Source organism: Vidua macroura, chromosome Z (assembly GCF_024509145.1).
Source record: "Vidua macroura isolate BioBank_ID:100142 chromosome Z, ASM2450914v1, whole genome shotgun sequence".
NCBI lineage: Eukaryota > Metazoa > Chordata > Aves > Passeriformes > Viduidae > Vidua > Vidua macroura.
Window position 1 is genome coordinate 47,482,330 of NC_071611.1, and position 21,401 is coordinate 47,503,730.

The window sequence follows — 21,401 nt, forward strand, 5'->3', positions numbered from 1 at the left end:
CTGCCGGGGCGCCGCCCCCGCCACCGCCCCGCGGCGGAAGCGCGGGCGAGCGAGCGGCAGCCGGCGCGGAGCGGGCGGGCGTCCGGCGGGAATGGCGGACGGGGCGCGCTCGCTGCGCGGCAGCGGCAGCCCGGCCTCCAGCCCGGTGCTGAGCGGGCGGGGCCGCGCCGCGGCTGGGGGCAGTAGCCCGCCGGGCCACGCGTTCCGCAGGGTGACCCTGACCAAGCCCACCTTCTGCCACTACTGCACCGACTTCATCTGGGGGCTGGCCGGCTACCAGTGCGAGGGTAAGGGGCTGCCGGGGCGGCGGCGGGCGTGCGGGACCTGCCGGGGGCGCGTCCGGGACGAGGTGGGGGGGGAGGAAAAATTGCCTAAACCCACTACTGATAAAAAACTCTCTTCATAATTAGTATCAACAAGCTATAGTACTAAAATCTAATTTTAAAATCTAGTGCAAAACCATAATACTAAAGCGTAATACTGAAATACAGTAGTAAAAACAATGCATTCAATCACGAAAAGAAGTGTCAAATGGTAGTAATCAAAATTCCAGTAATAGTCTAATAATAACAGTCGTAAATTGCAAAAATCAAGTCTGAAAACTACAGTAGTGCTGAAAATTGTGCTCCTATTTTAAATTGTAGGACTAAATTCTAGTAATAATAATTCCTAACAAAAATAATGTAAAATCAGAGATGTGTTGCTGCTCACTCCTGTGTGGTGATACCAGTGTGTGCTGTGATCCAGCAATGCCCCAGCCTATCCTGGGGTAGACACACTGTGAGCCACCAAGCACCCCAGTGGATCCATCTCAAGCGCACCCTTATCTGCTGAAAGGCCTGATCCCATGGAGAATCTGAGACTTGTGTGGAATTTGAACCTTTTAAACATTGGCTGACGCCAGGAAGAGGAGAAAGAATTGCTAGATTTCCTTGCTGGACTACGCAGCAGCTGAGGTTCTTGGAATGGATAAAAATAACTTTTTCTGATGCAGCAAAATCCAATGGTGTCATAGCAAAAAGAGTGGATTTTTGTGTCCCTGTTTAAAGGAAAACAAACATGCCACTACCAACAACAAAAAACACAAACAAAACAGCACAAAACATGATGTCTTCATGAGCATATGCAGTCCAGCTTGCTTGGGTTGCAGCTCCCAGGCCAGGTCCAAAGAGTCAGGTTGTACAAGAGCCTCATTTTTTGTGTGAGTGTCAAACAAGGCTGTAGGTGTAGAACAAGTAGCCTGCAGTTCTTGACATAGCTCCTGCCTTTTGTCATTGCCAGGAGTAAAGAGAGTGCTGGATTAAGTTGGGTGGAAGTCATGTTCCTGTGTCGTGCAAAGCAAGTCTTGCAAGGATGGTTTTATATTTGCTTAAAAGTTTTCTGAGAGAAATGTTGTTCTGTCTGTGTAGCATAAGGTCATTGCTTATCCTAATAAACAAAAAAGTCCCAAGCTCACATGATAATTTCTTTCAATGTGAAAATGCACAAAGCCAGTCTTCTGTGGTCTCTCTAACACTGACTTAAAAAATGGCAAATTTTTTGAGTCATGAAACTGGGCATTCAGGTGCCAGTTTGTAATTTAAAGATCTGAATAGTTTTGGTAATGCTAACAGGTGATGCTAGCAAAATGTGAAAGGACCAGAATGTCCTGAATGTCTCACTTTTTTTTTATCCACTCACATATAACAAAGGTAGTGTATTCCTGCAAGTTACATTTAGGATTTTTTTCCTAGTTTTCCGCTTCAGTTGGTGTTCTGGAACTGTTCTTCCCCTTTGGCTTTTCCAGCAGAATTCTGGATAAACATCCTTAGTACCACTGTCTAATGACCATATGCTGATGGGGCACTTCCAAGCTGCATGGTTAAAATCTCTTTTAAAACTATCTCTGAAAACTCCACCCCAAACAAGTCACCTCTGTGAACGGTAATACAAGAGAGGAGAAATACTCTCAGTTTTTTTAGCTCTAACATTCTCTGCTTAGAGTGTGTAGGAAAACCCTGTAATGGCACCTGGCACATCAGTGTCTCCACTTGGTTTTTTTTGTTTGCTTGGGTTTTTTTTGTTTATTTTTTGTCCTTTCATCTGTTTTCAACCAACTATACTTAGAGTCATGTTTGTCTTTCCAACAACTTGCTGCTAAACAACAAATCTCAAAACCACCTGGTGGGTCATTTGCTCATGTGTCTACTGTTGTCAAGTTCTAAGTTATTTAGTGAGTGCTAATATGATTTCTCAAACAGTATTTTAAGTAAATTCCATTTAATAGTTACCTCCTTGTCACGTTTACCTTGACTAATGGAGTTTGATCATTGCACTTTAGAAAGTGATAGGAGTGCCAGGCTGTTAAAACAAAAAAGTAACCCACCCAGCTATTAGAGAAGGAAGTATTTGCTGTAGACTTGAAAAACATGGTAATAATTGCTACCTCCTTTTTCTTCTCTGCAGAGAGTCTAGGTTTGCAGGTGTAATTGCAGCTGTCTTTGAACTCGGTTTGAAGAACCACCTACAGGCTTCAACATGAAGCCATCGAGGGGCCTTTTTCTAAGTGGATTTGCAGTGGTTGCTCTTCCAGATCTGTAGGTTCACATGTTCAGTCTCCTGATGCTGCTTGTGTTGACATTCCCTGAAGCTGGTTATTACCAAAACAGAAAGCTTCCAATCTTTGAAGGGAACCAAGCATGCCCATGGTGTGACTCGTCCAGTTATTGAAAGGAAAGGAAAAAAAAAAAAAAAAAAAAAAAGAAGAAACAAACCAGAAAAGCCCACCTCTTATGTGTTATTAGTTTGAGTAGCTGTATGGCCTAAATCACCTGGTTTTGTGTTTTAATTGTGATTGAACTTTAGACCCTTGGAGAATGGCATCTTCTATGTGTGAATGACAAGTTTGTAGGGTTTTTCTGTAAACTTATCAACTACTCAGTAGACTGGCACGTGTGCCCATGTGGCTTACATAGCTGTGTAGTAAAAGTACAAGAAAATACAAGAAAATATATTGTATTCTCAAAACATTCTCATAGTGGAGGCCAAGATGGTCCTTAGGTTTTCTCTGGGAATTCCAAAAAGCATGTGGAAGAGATGCTCTGATGCTCTCCATAAAAGGCACAGTGTCCTTCCTGCGTCTTTTTTTATTGTTTAAAAGATACTGTTTCTCACTCCAGTGGGGGGGGGGGGGCAGACCACTGTCACCAGCACTTTGTGTGGGATTGAAGGTACTCCAGGGGAGAATTGCAGCTCTCTTGCTTAGATTGGCAAGATATTTTTACAAGTGAATTTTATAGGGAATGCAGTACTCTTCCTATGAGGAATAGGTGTCCAGTTGGGACTGAAGATGTCACTGTATTAAGCTTATGTGCACATATTTATGTAATATCAGTCAACCAGGCTTGCATCTGTGGTTTATTCACATGTGCTCCCCACTCTGATAAATCTGTTTTCTGTAAACCTTTTGTAAAGAACTGTTTTTCTTACCACTTTGGTATTTGTACCTGTGACTTCCTTTCATAAGTGTGTATGTGACAGAGTAAGTGAAGCTTGAGTTGTAGCATGGAAAACTACTCTCTTATATTGCTTTTGCTTTCCTAAGCATGGTCATTTCAGGTTTGAGTGGGTTTAAATTTCCTCAGGCTTGCCAAAGAAGAGGCAGTGTAAATGACTGAGGTTTTGTGCATGTGTGTATGCATCTTAAAAATTAAAAATACTGGATATATGAAGTCTGTATAAGAAGTGTAAAGACAGCTCTTACTGGTAGTTCACAGAAGGACCAATTTCATACGCTAAAAGGTAGCTAGCAGATATTTTATACTGGAGTTTGGGATTAGTTTCAGCCACCAGTAAATACATTTCTTTTATTTTGCATAAAACAGTTAAAAAAAACAAAAAAAAAAAAAACAAAAAAAAAACAACAAAAAAAACCAAACAAGAGTTGGAGGAATTGTGGATCTGTACATTGTGGGGGCTACAAATATTTCCAGTTCCATAAAACTTTATAATGTAAAGTCAGTTTGGTTTATTTTGACCAAGGATAAAATGTAGGTGATTTAAGTAATAAGCAAGTTTGATTGAAAATTTACAATTGTTTAACCATTTTAGTTTTTTTTATATCTATGTATTCCATTAGAATCTTTATGGGAAGCTGCAGTCATGGACTTCTTGATATGTATTTGAGCAGATAGGGCACTTTCTTGATATGAAAGCTCTAAGTCAAATAATATTTTGGGGAAACAACACCTTTATTTTCTGTTTTTGTTTTTGGGGGAGGAGTTGAGGAGATTTTGGTGGGGAGGGGAAGGGATGAGTTAAATTATTTTTTTTAGGCTTCTAAGCAGACCATCCAAACTTATTCCAAGGTGCATAAAGCTTTGTTTCTCTTAATCTGATTTAGATGTTGGCTGACAACACCAGCTTTTCCAGAATAAAATGTAAACGGTGGATCTGAGTTATATTTATGCCAAAAAATCTCAGATTTGGCAAGACAGCCAGAAAGCTGCTGTGCATGTCCCAGTTAAGGACAATCCCTGTTGTTCCTTCTTGATTTAGGAGAGCCTGGAGATGTTCAGACAACATTTGCAGCAGTCTTCAGATGCATAATTTGGACAAATTTTGTATGTAGTCTATTAGATTTAAGGGCTGTTCTAAGAAAATAGAGTCAGATAGGGAAGGTGTGTTAAAGCTGGGAGTTTGTTGAGATACGGAAGTAGTAGCAGGGAATAAGGGGACAAGGAGCAGTCTTCTTGGACTCTCATCCTTTCTAGTTCTGTTGTTGAGACAAACACATGAAACATCCTTGACCCTACAGTTTTCATTCAGATCTGTTTTGAAGGAAGTGAGTGATATCTGAGATTGCCCCAAGAGTCTTAATGCTTACAGTTCAAAAGGAAAAACATATTCTTCCTTCTTGTGATGAGCTTCACTTGCTTTTGGTGCATTACTACAATCCAATTTTGCTTCTATCCTTCAACCGGTTTATGTTTTCAAGACTTTGCTGCCTTTATTCTTCAGTGGTTTTCTTGCTGGTAGTGGGGCCTTTCTGTGCAACAACAAGGTATTTTGGTGCTGAGATATTTGAGTGAATGTGACTTTACTGCATTTAAAACTTAGATGGAACAAAAAAAGAGGTCAAAAAAGGGAAAAAAAAACCAAACACACACACCCCAAAAATCCACAAAATAAAACCTTACACAGAAACTTGTCTCAGTTCAGCTGATACACATTGAGAAAAATGTTTGGAGCATTGACTGACACATTGAAAAATGCAATTTACTGTCTGTATTTGAAGGATAATCTATTTTATACTGAAGAGAATTCATTCTTTTCTTTTCCTTGCCTCTTTCTGACAGTACCTCAGAGGAAAATATCACTGTCACCATCAGTGATGCAGAGAAAAGGGCAGGGTGCTTTGTGAGAATGCACACAGCTTTTGTAGCTGGAAGCTATAGTTTGTGTTGATAGCATTAGCTCAGATTTCAGTCCAGAAACCCAATTAGGTAGTAAATAACTTACTGCAGAAAGTGCTAAAGCCTGTAATCCAATACCAAGTGTTTCACAGCACTTTCATATATCATCTGTGTTACTGCCTCAGTCTGACTCGTTAAGCAGTGACAAAAGCGCTGAGGAAGATGCTTATCAATCCATCATGGTGTGAAGTCACTGCAGCTGGTGCCCTGCATGTTGTCTTTCTAGATGATCATTTATCAGACATATTTTGTTCAGGTGTTTTCTCAGCTGTCTTCGAGGGTAGTACCTTGGGCTCCTTTTAATCTTGCACAAAATTTTTCCATCTTCTTCTGGTAAGTTTCCCACAGACCATAGTTCTTGCAGTCCTGTGCTAAGGGTCTAAAAATTGCTTCACAGCAGGGACACTGCTATGTCAATGGTCATTAATTACCGAGTTATAATTGTAACTCATGGTGGGGCCTCCTACAATTACTGTCAGGGGGAACGGCATGTGAAGTGCTTAGTTTTCATTCTCCTGTGTTCAGTTTGCAACAAATGTTTCTGTTGATTTCACCCATCAGCACCACTCATACTTGGAATTATAAATACAAGGATAATAAGTTTTGCCGCTTTTTTTTTTTTTTTTTTTTTTGTTTTGGTGGGTTCCCTCTGGGCATGGTGCCTTTGCTGATCTGTTTTCTCCTTTTTTGATTACATGCTGTTTATAACTTGTCCATAATATTGCTTTACTTAGAAGTAAAGCAATCCATAGAAAGCCAGTTCTCTTCCTGATTTTGGAGCACCTTTCTCAGGTGGCAGCTCTGAATTTTCATTGAACCATGCTGTACCCAGATGACCTTTACTTTTTGGTTATGTCACTTGTTTCTTCCAGATGTGTCTCTAACTCTGAATTTCATTAGCTCAAACTGACATACTTCTGGGCTACTTGTTGCTCAGTTAGATCCATCCTGAGCTGGCTCTTGAAAGTACCTTTGGTGAAACTGCTTTTGCAACACTTACAGAAAACAGGTGACTAAGTTACTTGAATTTGTTTAATTTGACTCAGCTCCAGTGGGGAAAGAGCAGATTGTGTGTATAGCATATACCCTTTTCTAAATGATTGAACAATACATGCTGATCAGCTCCTGTTCTTTTTGCGTTTTGCCCTCCTCCAGTCTCTGTTTCATGGTAACTTTCAGTCTGGGGGAAGCCTGTTAGGAAACACTCCCAAGCAGAGAGAGCGAAACCTAACCTGTGTATATCACAGTGTGATAAGGAACATGTTGGAAGCACACTTTTTTTTTTTTTCTCTAAGCATACTACCACAGTATTCTTCCTTATTGTTGCCTACTGTTGTCTCACTTGTGGAAGTTTGTTATTCAGTAGAGTACAGTCAAACCCTCATTTCACTTCCTGTTCTTATTTAAGCATTTTTATTTGTTTGCCACTAGAAGAATGGAGGTGGGGCTATGTGTATATTCATACATATATATTCATATATATTTATATGAATTTGTTGTTTTCTTTCCTCTGTAAGATTGAATATCAGTGGAACGAGCTTACTTGGAAATATGTTTAGGATTATTAATGTGATGTGCTGGTATCACTCACCTGTTTGGCTTCTTTTTAAATTATAAATAGTTGTGTGATATAATTGTCATGGCACTTACTGTTGTAAAAATAACATTGTTTAAGATCTAGAACAGCTAGCACAATGGACAATGCTGTATTTGATCACAGTTTAATCTGTGCCTGAAGGTTTTCCATACACAATACTGCTAGAGACATTCTGAATATTTAGGTAAACAGATTTTCTTGTAAGAGATTATTGAATTATTGAATAATTTGAACTTCAGGGGTTAAAATAGGAGCATTGTGTTGTTCTGAAGGGTAGTATTAGGTCATGGTGGCTAGGAAATACAACATCTAGTTCGAGTGCAAGAATGCATAGAAAAAAAACCTCAGTTCCTCATTGCTTTTCTTTCTGCTTGGCAGCTTGTGTCACTTTTTGGTGTTTTGGTTTGTCATGCTATAATTCAGGAAATTAGTCTTTTTGTGCAATACTTTCTCTGCAGAATGTGAAAATAATAACTGGTACACCTTGTTAATCGGTGAATGTAAGAAATAATCCACTAACCAGTTTCTTAAGTGGTTCAAGCAAAAATACTTCCTCAGTGCTGAAACCATTAGGTGGTTAGGATCTTTGCCTGGAATCATCATAAATGCAAGGAAATTGGTAAGATTCCCCTAAGCATGAAGATGGCATGAGGGAAGGCTCTGAACATAAAGTCAAAAAACTGATTGCATTTGAGACTGTGAATGCTTTATTTCAGAATAAAAAAGGCTTTTTTGTGAGATGACAGATTTTCTTCAGAATCTAGTCAGGATGGCAGAGTGTAAATCATCACACATACAAATTTGCATGGGAAACTGATTAGGACTAGCAGTCCTGGAATGTATCTGCTATGAAAAGAATCCCTTAGAATTAAAACAAATATGTGGGCTGAGCAACAACCTAGGAGAAACTGCGTTTTCACATTCAACCTCTTCTCAAAACACTATCGATACAGAGTACTGGAAAAGCTGATTTAAAAATTTTTGGATATTCACAAATATTCACATAATTTAAAACTCTCAAGACACTTTTGCAAGTTGTTGCACAGATTTTGGGTGGTTGCTGTTGGATGTCCCAGTGGCATAGTACAGCACTGGAGCAGTTGTGCCTGGTAGGTGTGCATGTGAGCTGTGAGTAGAGTGTCTGCCCTCACTGCTGACAGTGGTCCGTGGTAGTAAATAGCAGCCCTTTCAAAAAGGAGTCACAATCCCTTTGTCCTAGAAGGGGTTGAAAATGGTTTTCAATTGCTATTATGTTTGATGCTCCAACTCTCTGTCCGGCTGCTGGGCAGACTAATTCTGTCAACAGAAGATGTTGAGTAAGAAACCAAACACGTGATCCAAGATGAGGGGGGGTGAAAGAAGAGATATAACCTTAAACAAGAAGAACTTAAAAGATTCCTGTTTCAATTTCTGTGCAGAAATTGAAGTACAATTCAAAAATGAGTACAGATTTAAATGCTCATATTTTCTCTTGTGAAGAAGTTAACTAACAGCAGCTGGGACTTTTAGGCCTTGGTTGCCAAAGCCTTTTTTAAAAAATAGGCTGAAGTAGAAGGTAAAAATACTAGCATGTTAAAAATACTCTTCAAAACAGCCAAATATCATTGTGTCCATTTTGGTTTTGCCCTCTGTTGTTTTGTTCCTATTATATTTCTTTCCAGAATAGTTCCTGCTTGGCAAATGCGTAAAGATTTCTTGACATTATTGTATTTCACGTTCTGGCACTTTTTGTTAAGGTGAACCAAATAGATTATTTAAAAGTAAATCCATAAGATAATGGAGATATATTACATTTTTTTGGGTTTGCTTTCTCACTTTTGCTTTTGCTCAGTGTAAGTTTTTTTCTCAAATATGCTGTGCTGGGAAACTTTAAGAACATTTCACTGTGTGTTGATAATTCATGTACATAAAAAGCTGATTATGCTAAATAGTAAATTACAATTGAGTGCTACAAGAACGTTCTGTCTGTTCAATTGAGAAGACCGCACCAAACAACACTAAAATGAAATGAATGTATGAGCCTTGATATAATTTGGTCCCGCTTTGGGAAAGATTTATGGCTTTTCAGGGAGAGATTTTGAGTTTTAGTGTTCATGAACAGAGTTATTTTATTTTGGAAGTTCTGGTATATTCACCAGTGGTATATATAATTTGTACTGCAGGCTTCTGATGTCCATACAGATATAAACACTCATCTTCTATGAATTTTGTATGATCTTAGATATATGAAAGAGGCTGTTGCTTTAATTCAGGAGAAATATAGTTCTCAATCTCATCAGTGACTCAAGCCTAAGTGCTGGAACTAAAATCCTCACTTTCTAAAAAAGAATCTTTCTAAAATACTTGAAGAATAAAATGAAGAATCGGGATTAAAAAAAAAGTCACGGAGATCAGCACTTTCAATTTGTCTTTTGGAAGTAGTGCCTTCTTAGTGTTTTGTTTTCCCAGTTCACCGCTTGTGAATCACTTGCCTTTAGTTTCCTGACAATGTCAATAGCTGTGTAGTAACCACACTGGAGAAAATAGTGAATGTACTTATCCAGTTGGCACCGGATTCTGTTTATTTGCTTTCTGCATTTTTCCCCTCCATTACTTCCAGGTCTGAGTATTTTTCACTCAAATCCTATAGTTTTATACACTTCTGAGTGTGATGCAACTTGGAAATGAAGCCCTATAGGAATGACAAGTAAAGGCTGCCATGGCAGCTCTGGGGTATCTTGGTTTTTTCCTTGTTTTGTGTTGCTAGGAAGAATTGAGATGCCTTAGATAATCCAGAGATTACCCAAATTTAATGTGGAAGAAAATTTATTGTGGATTTATGTAGATTAATAGTGGGACCCACGTTTTAAATGTATCCAACTTTCCTTGAAAAATTGTAACCGTGCTGTGGAGGTTTGTGGGTGCTACTGCAACTAAGCTTAGCAGTGATTTTTCTTCTAGTATCTTCAGAACTTTTTATTATATTTTTATGTTCTGTGTTCAGTTTTTAAGAGGCAGAAGAGGGATTGCAAACCTCCTCAGTTATATCACTGAGTGGAAAAGACTTGGCAGTGAAATGCTGCCTGGCTCTCCTTGGTCCAATCAACATCTTTTGGGTGTTTTGGAGGGAACTCTCAGTTTCCTCCACTGCTAAGAGCATAGAGCTAACTCACTGAGTTCCTGTGTGCATGGGATACATGTGGGGTTTACTCTGTGTGTCTCTGGTGATATGCCCCATAGGTGCAGAACTGGTGTGTTTTGCACATTGGTCTGTAGCCTGTAATGTTGAGAATGTCTCCAAGTCTTTGGGTACTGTGAGTGTCCAGGCAACTGTGTCCATATCACATTTTTCTGCCAAAATTCCATCACAGTTTACGAAGTCCTACTGTGCATTAAGTTCAGCTAAGATCTACCCTGTTTATTTAAGTGTAACTCAAATTCTTCTTTTTTGAAGTTGGAGATATGCTACTGTTATTTCCCTTTTATGTGTATAGAGGCATTTCTGCATGGGTATGTATAATGTAGCAGAATATTTTTTCATAGGAGACGTCTGTGTTGTTTATTGCGGAGGATGGCACCGACATGGCAGTGTGTGGATTTATTTGTACTGGGTAACAAGTAATGGTGGTGCAGGAGGCCACATGTGTGAGGGCTGGAATCTTGCAGTGTTCATTCAGGCTGCCTAGGCATGAAGTCATCAAGTCTAAGGGCAAGGTACTGCAACTGGCTAAGGACAATCCCAGACATAAGTACAGACTGGGAGAAGTCATTTGACAGCAGCCCTGTCGTGAAGGACTTGAAGTTGTCATGTATGAAAAGCTGGACTTGAGCTGGCGATACCAGAACCAAACACATCCTGGGCTTCATCCAAAGCAGTGTGGCCAGCAGATCAAGGTAGGTGATTCTGTTCCTTTACTCTGCCCCTGTCAGACTCCACCTGGAACACCACATCCAGCGTGGGATCCTTAGCACAAGAAAAACGTGGACCTCTTAAAGCGTGTCCAGAGTAGGGTCATGAAGATGATTGGAAGGATGGAGTACCTCTGCAATAAAGACAGATTGGGAGCTGGGGTTTTTCAGCCTGGAGAAGAGAAGGCTTTCAGTAGCTTAAGAGGAGGTTATAAAAAGAAGGAAGAGGGGCTTTTTATATGGCCAGATAGTGACAGGAAAAGAGACAATGATTTTAAACTGAAATAGAGCATCTTTAGATTAGATGTTAGGAAGAATTTCTTTGCCCAGAGGCTGGAACAAGTGGCCCAGAGAAACTGTGAATGCCTCATTCCTGAAAATGTTCAAGGTCAGGCTGAATGGTATGCTGAGGAACCTGGTGTGATGAATGGCAGGATGATTTGAAACTACATGATCTTCAAGGTCCCTTTCAGCACTAACAATTCTATGATGAAGTTTTTATTGCGAGGATGCTTGCAATAAATGTCAAACTGTTGTAGTGCATTTTCCTTTAAATTGAGGGCTGGATCTGTCTTCCGTGTAATTTTTGATGTGCTATTCTTGTAATTTTTCCTGAATACTGTAAGCTGTAGATCTTTGTGTTGACCACTAGCTGTAAGTCATCTGGACAGTGCTGATAAACAATTGACAAAGTTTCTCTTTGTAAGGCATCACCCTGAAAACAGTGACTTGGAGAAGCTGTTGCAGAAAACAGCTGCAGGGAGGTAAGCATTTACACTGGTGTAAATGGTGTGCATGTCCTGCAGTAGGTGATTCTGTGGTCCAGCTGAATCTTCCGTGTTCTTCTGGTTTTAACCATTTCATGTTTCTCTGCCCCTCCTGTCTGATTTCATTTACACATGCTGCCAAGCTGGCCCATCTCTGCTCCAGCCACTGAGGTTCAGTTGATTCCAGGGGCAGTCTGCAGCAAAAGACATAAGAGGCACCAGTTTAAGACAGAGCCAGGAGAAATTGCTGAATGCTTTTCAATGGTTTTCAAGATTCTTTTCGTGGTATCTGGTACTTGATTTTCTTGTTGCCATGGCATCTTGCCATGAGTTGCATGTCATTGGAGGACCTTCTTCTTTGAAGGTTGTTAGGATCTATAGCCTTTTGCTGCATGTGCAGGGAGTGTCATCAGAGGTTTTTCTGTCAGCCTTCAAACTGGCTTGACCCTTTCCAGCTGTGTAAAGGCTGCAGTCTGGAAAACCTGGGAAAAAGCCACAACTGTGTTACATGGTGTTGCATCTGGCTTGTGTGGGCAACCTTCATCCTTTTGCCTGTACAAAAGAGCTGCTCATGTGCTCAGTTGTTTGCTCTCAGACAGATTTCTGTGGTTCAGAGACAATTTCTTTTTGGGCTCCTGCCTTCAGCATCCCCGAAGACTGCTGATAGCCTTTATGATTGGGAGCCTGCTGGGAGAAAGTCACAGCCAATGGTCTATTGCTGTTACATTGTTGGTGCCAAAATCTGTGTCCCTCCAGGCTCCCTGTGCAACATCACATTGTTAGTGGGAGTCCTCTTCCTCTGAAGGATCTCTTTTTGTGGAATTGTCAGGAGATGAGTTGCTGAACTTTCCCCTGATGTTGTAGCTCTCTTGGAGATTTTTTTGTTTACCATCAGTGGACCAGCCCCTTGTCCCACAGCACTGTCCTATCTTTGGCCTAATCTTCAAGAAAAGAGAAGGTGTTAATGCTTTCTAGGTGTGAATGCAAGTGTGAGACTAGTCATCTTCCATCTCTTTGAAGAAGAAAACACTCTAAATACTGGGGATCTGTTCACTCCCACACATCCCACACAATAACATTCTCAACTAGGTCAGGTTGCTCAAAACGCTCTTCAACCTGACCTTGAATGTTCCCAGAGATGAGGCATCTACCAGGTCTTTGGACAACCTGTGCCAGTGTTTCAGCACCCCATCATACCAAATCTCTTCCTTACACCCAGTTCAAATCTACCTTCTTCTAGTTTAAAAGTATTACCTCTTGCAATGGGCCCTGCTGTCTTTCTTATATGCCCCATTTAAGTATTAAAAAGTGGCACTAAGAGTCTCCCTGGAGCCTTTACTTTTCAGGCTGAACAATCACAAGTCTCTCAGCCTCTCATAGGAGAGGTGCTTCAGACATCTGATATTTTCAGTGGCCCTTCTTTAAGACCTGTTCAAATGTATCCATTCTTTCCTGTGCTCAGGTTCTCACAGCTGGATGCAGTGTTCCAGGGAGGGTCTCATGAGAGCAGAGTAAAAGTTAAGAACCACCTCCTTTCTCAGTTTTTTATCCACCTACATCCCCAAGTGCTTCTCAGCAGCGCTGCTCTCTTTCTATTCACACCTCAGCCTATATTCAGTTGGCCATACTGTACAGAGTGGAAAGAGAGTGGACTGCAGCATCTTAAGTGGTGTGGATAGACCCCTCTTATGTGTATAGCCATAGCTGGTAGGGTGTCTAGATTTTCTGATGGCTGTGGACTTAGAAAAGCCTCTTGACTGAATGGTGACGACTACTTTTGCTACTGTGGTATAACTTCTCTGTGCAGTTTTCTCCTTGAAATGCAAAGCCTTGGTGGGACTGAGCACACAGTGTAGGTGCCTTTGTCTCCAGCTTTGTCTTTGTTGCTGCTCTGGCTTTTCCTGCTTAGCAGGATCTAAGAAACCTGCTCTGAGGTTTCAGGAGTCAGGAGGTGGGAGGATGAAGAGAGTTCTGTTCTGGCAGGTGAGGTTCCTTCAGTTAATTTGTCAGGACTCGTTTTACAGTGCCAGGAGGATGGAGAAGCAAGACACCGTTTTGTAGGCTTCAGGGATGAGAGAGTGAGAAGTGCTTATGCAGCCCAGATGCTTTGTGAGGCTACTACAATTCAAGCAAATCTACTATAACCAAATGATTGACAGTTTAAGTATCTGACTGTTTTCTTAATAAGTAGCTTGTCTAGGTAAGTGAAAACTTGTCTTGTTACTTTGTTATTTTCTACCAGCATATTTGAAATACAAATGAGTAGGAATTCAGATGTGCTGCCTTGAAATTATAGAGGTCAGATGGTACAAAACCATTCCTTTGGAGTATCTGTACCTACAAAGAGGAGGTGTTCACATGCAGATAATTCTGGGAATATAAAGTGCAAGGCAATTTACATTGTGTGGAGGCAAACTGCATTTTTATCAGACAGGGTGTATACTGGTATCTCCATTTAAAGCAGAAGCACATATGACTGGTTAGTTGACAAGACCAGAGAATCCTGGAGAGAGAAGAGAGCTGTCAAATACAAGTGATCTATAAGGATACTCAGTAGGTATCTGGAAAACCTTAAGAAGGTTTTAATTTCTTTTGGATTTTCTGAAGAGTATTTACATTGTAGTGTCATTGAACTTTAAGACAAGCAAAAGCCTGAAAAGCCTGAAGTTTCTCACCACAGTGAGAAAGGAGGGTCTTTTTAATGCTTGACTTCTTAAAGAATTCAGAGATTTTTCCATTCCTCTCTCACCATTGTTTGAAATGTTTTGGGAAGACCAAAGCTTCTATGACAGCTTTCCTGGTGACATTTAGCAAGCATTGCACAACAGAATTCTAAGCTTAAACTAGGCTGTGTTTTTGTCTGAGAGAGCACACCAATACTGCATACAGGTCTTTGCATGTTTCTGCTGAATTGGGAAATAAGCTGGTGAAGTCCATGTACTGCATCCAGCATTCCTTTCAGTGAATAGTCACAGTATTCAGACTGGCCTGTGGTCACAGTCGTAAATGAAAAGCTAAATGTGTCTATGTTGGCAAATTGCTACAATGGAAAAGTAGCTCAAAGCTGTGTAAGAAATGTAAAAGTTGAGTCCCACAAACTTACAGTAAAATGTTGCTTTTAAGTTACTTCTGAAAATAGTGACTCCTCCACCAGCTTGAATGATCCTGTCTGGATAAACAGTCTGGTGTTTTTTATATAATTTAAGAACACTGTAATAGAGAAAATAAAAGTATTTTTCTCCAATCTGTGACTAATTAGCCTGTGGGCATTTTCTGAAAGCTATTGTCTTTTAACTGTCAATGGATCTCTTCAGTGAACGCAAAGGCAGTCCTGCTGAACAAAATAAGCCTGCTTGAACACCAAGGACAATTCCAGAAGGGAGTGATAAAGCCGCTGAAGGAGAGAGGCAGATTAAACCTTAATGCACAGTATTTTGGCTTCTGTTATGTCAGGCATATGCTATGGAAGAGCAGGCAGAGCAGAGGAAATAACCTACTTAGTTTTGACCAAAATAAAATTTTGTTTTGAAAGAGTTAGATTGACTTAGGCTGAATTGTCTTGGTGCTGATATGCCCTTTAAATCCCACTGATTCATTGTTTGGAAAGTAAAGACTGTTATTGTTGTCTTGCATAACAACTTTGAAGCTTTGGTTTACTCCCTGGCTTCACTGGATTTCTTGTTTGTTTTCCTCTATCTGATTGCAGGCAGTTGTCCTTCCTCCTTCTGTCTTTTAGGCATGCAGCAGTAGCTGTGCCTCCTGCAGTAGCCATCTTTGCCTTTGTGTGCATGGGGAATTTTTATTAACTAATTGGGACAAACGGATCTTCCATGTTAAGCACTTCTGTACCCATCTTCCTTCCCCAAGCACTCATCAACAGCTTCTTTGCATAAGCCAGTGCAGCAATTTCATGACTATGCATCCTGGCAGAACCAAGGTGGAAGTTATGGCATGTCTGTGAATCACAGCAAACAAATTGGGAATTTCGTAAGCCCTTCCAGGTTCTGGAGTAAAGCAGTTTGGTTTGCTGACCCACCAGAAAGCAGAGAGTTCTACTATGTTTCAGGGCAACCCTGGGGATATTGGCTTGACTGAGCAAAGTATTAACATCTCCTTCCTGAATAAGAGGGACAGTAAAAGAACATCTTGTTTTCTCATATTCTAGCAGTGATTGACAGTGCTCTTGCTGTTTTTTCAGTTGCTGAGCACTATCTTGTTTTGTTTGAGGTTTTGTTTTTTCACTGAGGGGAGGGGTGAGAATAGCTACATGAAAGGCTGTAGTGTAGGCAAATTCAAATACTTCCTCTTATTCTGGATTTTTGAATGCCTTATATAAGTTGGTGACATATGGAGCAAAGATTCATAATAATTGCATATGTTTAAAAGAAGTATTTATATTGCTAGAAGTACTGATGGCTGTCTGTTCAAAGCACTAAGCTTTATGGAAAGCCTAGTAATGTTTTACCTTTAATTCATTATTTCATTTTGATAAAAACAAGATGTATGCTACATGGTCATGTTTATAGTCTGGTGTATTGACCTGAAGTTAAAAATCTTTGACTTTGGTAAATTGGTGTGTTTTAGCAAACTGAAAGTAGTCATGCTGATTTACAGCATGTGAGAATCTGACCCTAACTCTACAGACTGTGTAGTCAGATGTAGCTGTAGTGCACTCTTAACAGTAATGCTCTCTTTACTGGAGCTACTGAAAATTACTGGAAATATTGAAAATAATTTCAATGGTCTCTGCAGGAATGAATTACCCCTGTGGAGTAAATGGTAAGAGCCATTATTCTCTCTGTAGTATCTGTTGCATTTAAAACATGGCCACGCTTGCTGTGAAGCACAAGGCTTGAAACTGAACTGCACATCCTTCTGCCCCGAGGAAACTGCTGCCAAACGTCATTTGTTGGAGAGGTTGCTGCTCTGTTGCACCAGGCGGGTGGTAAGGTAAAAAATGCCTATGCTGTCACCTTTCCAAGAGGTCCACTGAATCCCAACAGTTTTCTGGGAAACAAAAATTAAATCCTAGTCTTGGTGCTTGTCACCCTGGAGTTTGCAGCCATGGCACTGTTGGATTTTGGAACCATCTGCTATCAATGCAGGCTCTGGCCAAAGCTACCGCAAGGTACATGTCCTTTTGTCACCTCTGGGAAGCTGGACTTCTCGTGTACACCTTCTGGACCTCTTGTGTACCCTTTTGTGTCCATCACAGTTTGGTCCAGTTGTGGCTAGCTGCAGTTTCATGACAGCTAAGTCTGGAAATGTGTGATGGGAAGTGTTAAGGGGCATGGACTCTATCAGTCTTTGACTGGCAGAAAACATTGCTTCTTACAGCTGCTGGGACTTGTTCAGATGAAAAAAGAAGGATGTGATTACAGATGAGTTTCATTTGATGTGGGAAATACAATAAAGGGCTGAAGGCTGTCATATGAAAAAGGAGGATAGAAGTTCTTGGGGTGTGGAAGTTTACTTGTGAGTACAGAGACACACTTCAGAGTAGGAGTTAAGTTACACTTTAGATACATGATGAGGACTTTGTCTATGTTTCTCCATCTGTTGCTTAAACTTTTTTTTTAAGTAACTTTTTTAAGATGATGTATTTGGATAGAGATAATCTATAATACTTTTAGACACCTGTTATTGAAAAAAACAAAAATTGTTCAATATTTCATCTGGTAGAAACTTTATTTTATTCCATCCTATAAAATTTTCATGTGCTTAGGAACATACAAACAACATTCCCCTGGCCATCCAAGTCTAATGCCAGAACCAGTTGGTAACCATAACCACAGCCTTTTCTTAGCCTTACTTTTCTGAGCATCTTAGTAGAAGACAGATATAAACAAAGATATTGTGCATGGGAGGTTCCCACTGGAACTGAAAGTTGGCATTCACAGTGTGTGAAATGCTAAAATAAAAACACACTGCATGCCTGGGTCTCTATGTCAGACAAAAGTGATAGAGGGAAGCAATGAACTCAGTCAAGGCTGCACATGGATTTGTGGCAGTGTGGGGGATTGTGCTACACAACTCTTCCATTAACAGTCCACAACCTCCGCTACAAAGTACAGTAGTGAGATAAGAGCTCACGCTGACACCAGCTGCTGAGGATTACAGAAGTATATTTCAGTCTATCATTTTATTGCTTGGGGTGGTTGAATGTAAAGTGATGGTTATGAAGGGGAGGAAAGTTCTCTCACAAGCTGCTGTGTCTTCAGTCAGGTTTTACAGATAAGCAGGAAAGGATCTTAGAGTTGTAATGGTGTACCCAGGGAAATATGTGTCCGTTGTGTAATTGTCAATAAGAAAGGCAACTTGAATGCTAGACGTTATTAGGAAAAGACTGGGGAGGAATGGCAGAAAAGCCTCCTCTGTACCACAGCATAAAATCAGCTTGCTGGTTCTCTCTGTGCAGTGGCTGAGCTGCTGCTGAGTCTGTTGGTGTCTGATACAGCATTACATCTTGAACATGACATTTTCCTTTGTCTGTTTTATTTTAGTCCCCTTGTAATTCTTTCATGTAATCTATGTACATTTATAGGGCTTTTTCTAGAGGACTGTAGAGATTTTCCATTTATGTAATACTCCTACATATATCAGGCCATTCATTATAGTAAACTCTCCAAGACAGGAACTTCTTCCAAGTCTTACATTTAACAAGATGCCTCAGAGAATTACTGCACTTAGTTGTATTTGTATTTGTATTTACATTAATAAGCTGTGTATGTTATTTAATGCATTGCACTTAAATTTTTCCAGAAATGAAAAATCTATTGTTAAAAAAAAATTGAAAAAACTTATCCTCCCTGGAGAGCAATTTGATAATTCTACTTATAAAAATGTTTAGCAAATGCAAAGTTAGACTTCAGTGTAAAAGATAAAAGAAAAAATTAAATAAAACCTAACATGTTAAAATACAAAAATATAAAGAAATTTCTGTTTGAAAAACACCAGAACTAAATTATGGTGAGTATTTTCCCAAAGAGGAAACAAAAGTAATTTTTAACACCCTCTAGGCTTTTCCTCCAGAATGAAAGGTCTTTTCAAAAGGGAGAAAAGTTTATGTGTTATATCTGATATTTCATGAGCAATTCTCACCCAGAATTCTCATCATTTGCATGGGACAGCAATACATAGTACCTACAGGGCATAATTCACTGCTTTCTTATTCCTAGTTTTGGATTCTGCTTTGAAGTCTGTCTTGAGGACAGAGAGAAAAATGCTTATGTGGAAAAAGTGTAACATATTGGAGAGTATAAATAGCCATGGTGTTTCTAAGTGTTACACATTTCATGAGTTACAGTGATTCCCAGCTTTATGTCCTGCCTTGCTGGGGAAGCCTGGAGAAAGATGTTTTCTGTTTCTTTTCAAGTGTATGTTGGAAAGGTGCTGACTGTACGTTCCATGAGTTGCCCTATGTACACATGGCCTTTATTAAAACACTGAGTCAAACAGAATGTGGTAGGAAAAGTGGCCCAGGAAGTGATGGCTTATGGGCTGAGCCTGGTGTAAAGCCAGATCTTGTGCTCCATGTGGACAGGAGCAGCACTGTGAAGTGCAATGGCCAAGTGGCTTCTTGTTGACCATTGGCAATACCTAATTTTTCACAGGAAGGAAGTTATTTATAATTGAATAGCAGAAGGCCTCAAGGTAAACTTGTCAAATATGGTTGGTGCAGTATGCCTGACCAGATGCTTGGAGAGTCCACACGAAGCCCCCTAAACCTTTAAGTAAATGTTTTGTACAGTGTCTGAAAGATGCAATTGAATGGCTTTCTTTTGACTTACATCCATAGATACGTCTGCTTGTAGCTCATCACTGAGTTTGTGTGATCAAGAAATCTTCATCCTTTAAAAAGATCTGCCCATCCTCTTCCTTTAAATGCTTTTTCCTCAGAATTTCTTATTTCATCTACTGAAACTTCACACACAGTGAAGTTTCTTCTGGCTTGTTTTTCCAAATGAAAGTTTACCCCCTAAAACTCACAAAACCTCTCCTAGCTCTCAGAACTTAAGACTTAATTAAGCCACTCTGGGAGTATTGATATGAATGTAGGATTCAGCCACCCCCCCCCCCCCCCAATATTGTTATGCTTCAGTTTGCTGCCATTTTGCCATTTTGGGTTTATTTCTTTTTGTGTGGAATGTGCGAAATAAAAACAAATTGGTGACTTGTAGGAGTACTTTCACCCCCTGAGGAATGTGACAAGCAGAGGAGGAGTTGTGTGAGTAGCTCCTGAAAAACGTGTGAAAATCTTTCACTGAGAATGTTACCTTCTATGTTTGGGCACTGCTTATCTCCTGCTATTTGTCTCCTGATATTCCTTAATTGGATTACTTGCAAATGCTTCAATTTTCTGGCTGACATTTTAGGAAACTAATTCTTTTCTGTGTTGTCTTCTTCTGTATGCATTCAAACAATTAAAACCTTTATTCACCTTCGTATTTTGCGCCTTGTCTGAAGCATTCATTCACTGTTTCGTTTTACTGCTTCTCTGAACTTGCTGACTTAGTATGCTTTTCTGTGTCATGAGATGTTTCCTTATCCAGTAATATATGTTACTGTCCTCTTTATGGAGGACAATGTTTTTCTGAGTTTGTCAGTGCAAAGAGAAAATTGTGGTACTCTGTACTGACTTGAGTTGTCTAAATAAGTAGAGAACATCTCTCAAGGTCCATGGGAGGAGCATCTCTTCCATCAGCTGATTGTCTGAATTCCCTGAGGTGTTTGGGTAGGGCTCAGTTGACTTGTGCATTGAGTTTGTGTGCACTTAAATCTAATAGCCACTTAGAGAGGGTGGTCTTGCAGACTTCAATTGCCTGCTGCATCTTGAAGATCATAAAATTCTTGTGATCAGTCTGCACCACCACGCTCTCGCTTTCCTTTCTAGCCAGCCTGCTTCTGAACTAGAAAAATGTAGGAAAACTCTGTCGTTTCACTGAATTTCATTAGTCACTGCTGGTTCTTCCTTGGCTAGCTCTCACCTCTTTATGAAGTTCGAGACATCTGCCTGTTTATATTGGAAGCTTCATACTCTGCTTTTCATAGGTCAGAGCCATGAGAACCTTTGTCACGACACTTCTGCCTTCAGAGGGCATTTCCCCTCGCTAAGCCAGGTCAGATAAATTTTGTGCACCGCTCTGAGATAGTAACAGGGTCACCTGAACAAATGGCTGAGATAGATGTCTTCAGGGTATGAGTGGCAAATTTCAGACTATAGGTGGTAATGGGCAGGTGGCCTTTGACCCTTTTCTCCTGTAGCTTCTACAGACCTGCTCTCACCACAAGCAGGTGACCCTCCAAAGAGCATCAGTAGAAATACTGCTGACACCTAAAAAAGGAGCAAGTTTAATTATGTTATTATTATATTACCACTGTGTCCATGTTGAGATAACACATCAGCAATGAGGATTCACCAGTTCTCTGTGTGGACTCTTACCTGTTTCCTGGAGCAGGAGCTGCATCTTTCATCATCATCACTGCCTGGACAGTGACTTTGCTTTCTTTGGTCTCCTCTGCACTGATAGGCTGAGTGCTCCTCCCCACCATAGAGATCACCTCCAAATCTGTTAAGCAACTGCATTTGCAGCTGCAAGAATCCATTTTATCATCATTTCTTTGACTGTTTCCTTCCCTGATCTACTCTATTTGGTTGGAAACAGCCATAAACCTTAGAGACACACATAACACTTC

At 40.2% G+C, this 21,401-nt stretch overlaps 1 protein-coding gene across 1 annotated transcript in view; it reads left to right on the plus strand.

Annotated features, from left to right (window-relative positions):
* Window positions 1-91: 91 nt before the first annotated feature.
* The window catches only part of DGKQ (diacylglycerol kinase theta), an 80,410-nt gene continuing 59,100 nt past the window's right edge, over window positions 92-21,401 (plus strand). The window contains exon 1 of the mRNA XM_054004003.1: window positions 92-287. Within this exon, the coding sequence (XP_053859978.1) occupies window positions 92-287 (196 nt within the window). The remainder of the gene's footprint in view (window positions 288-21,401) is intronic.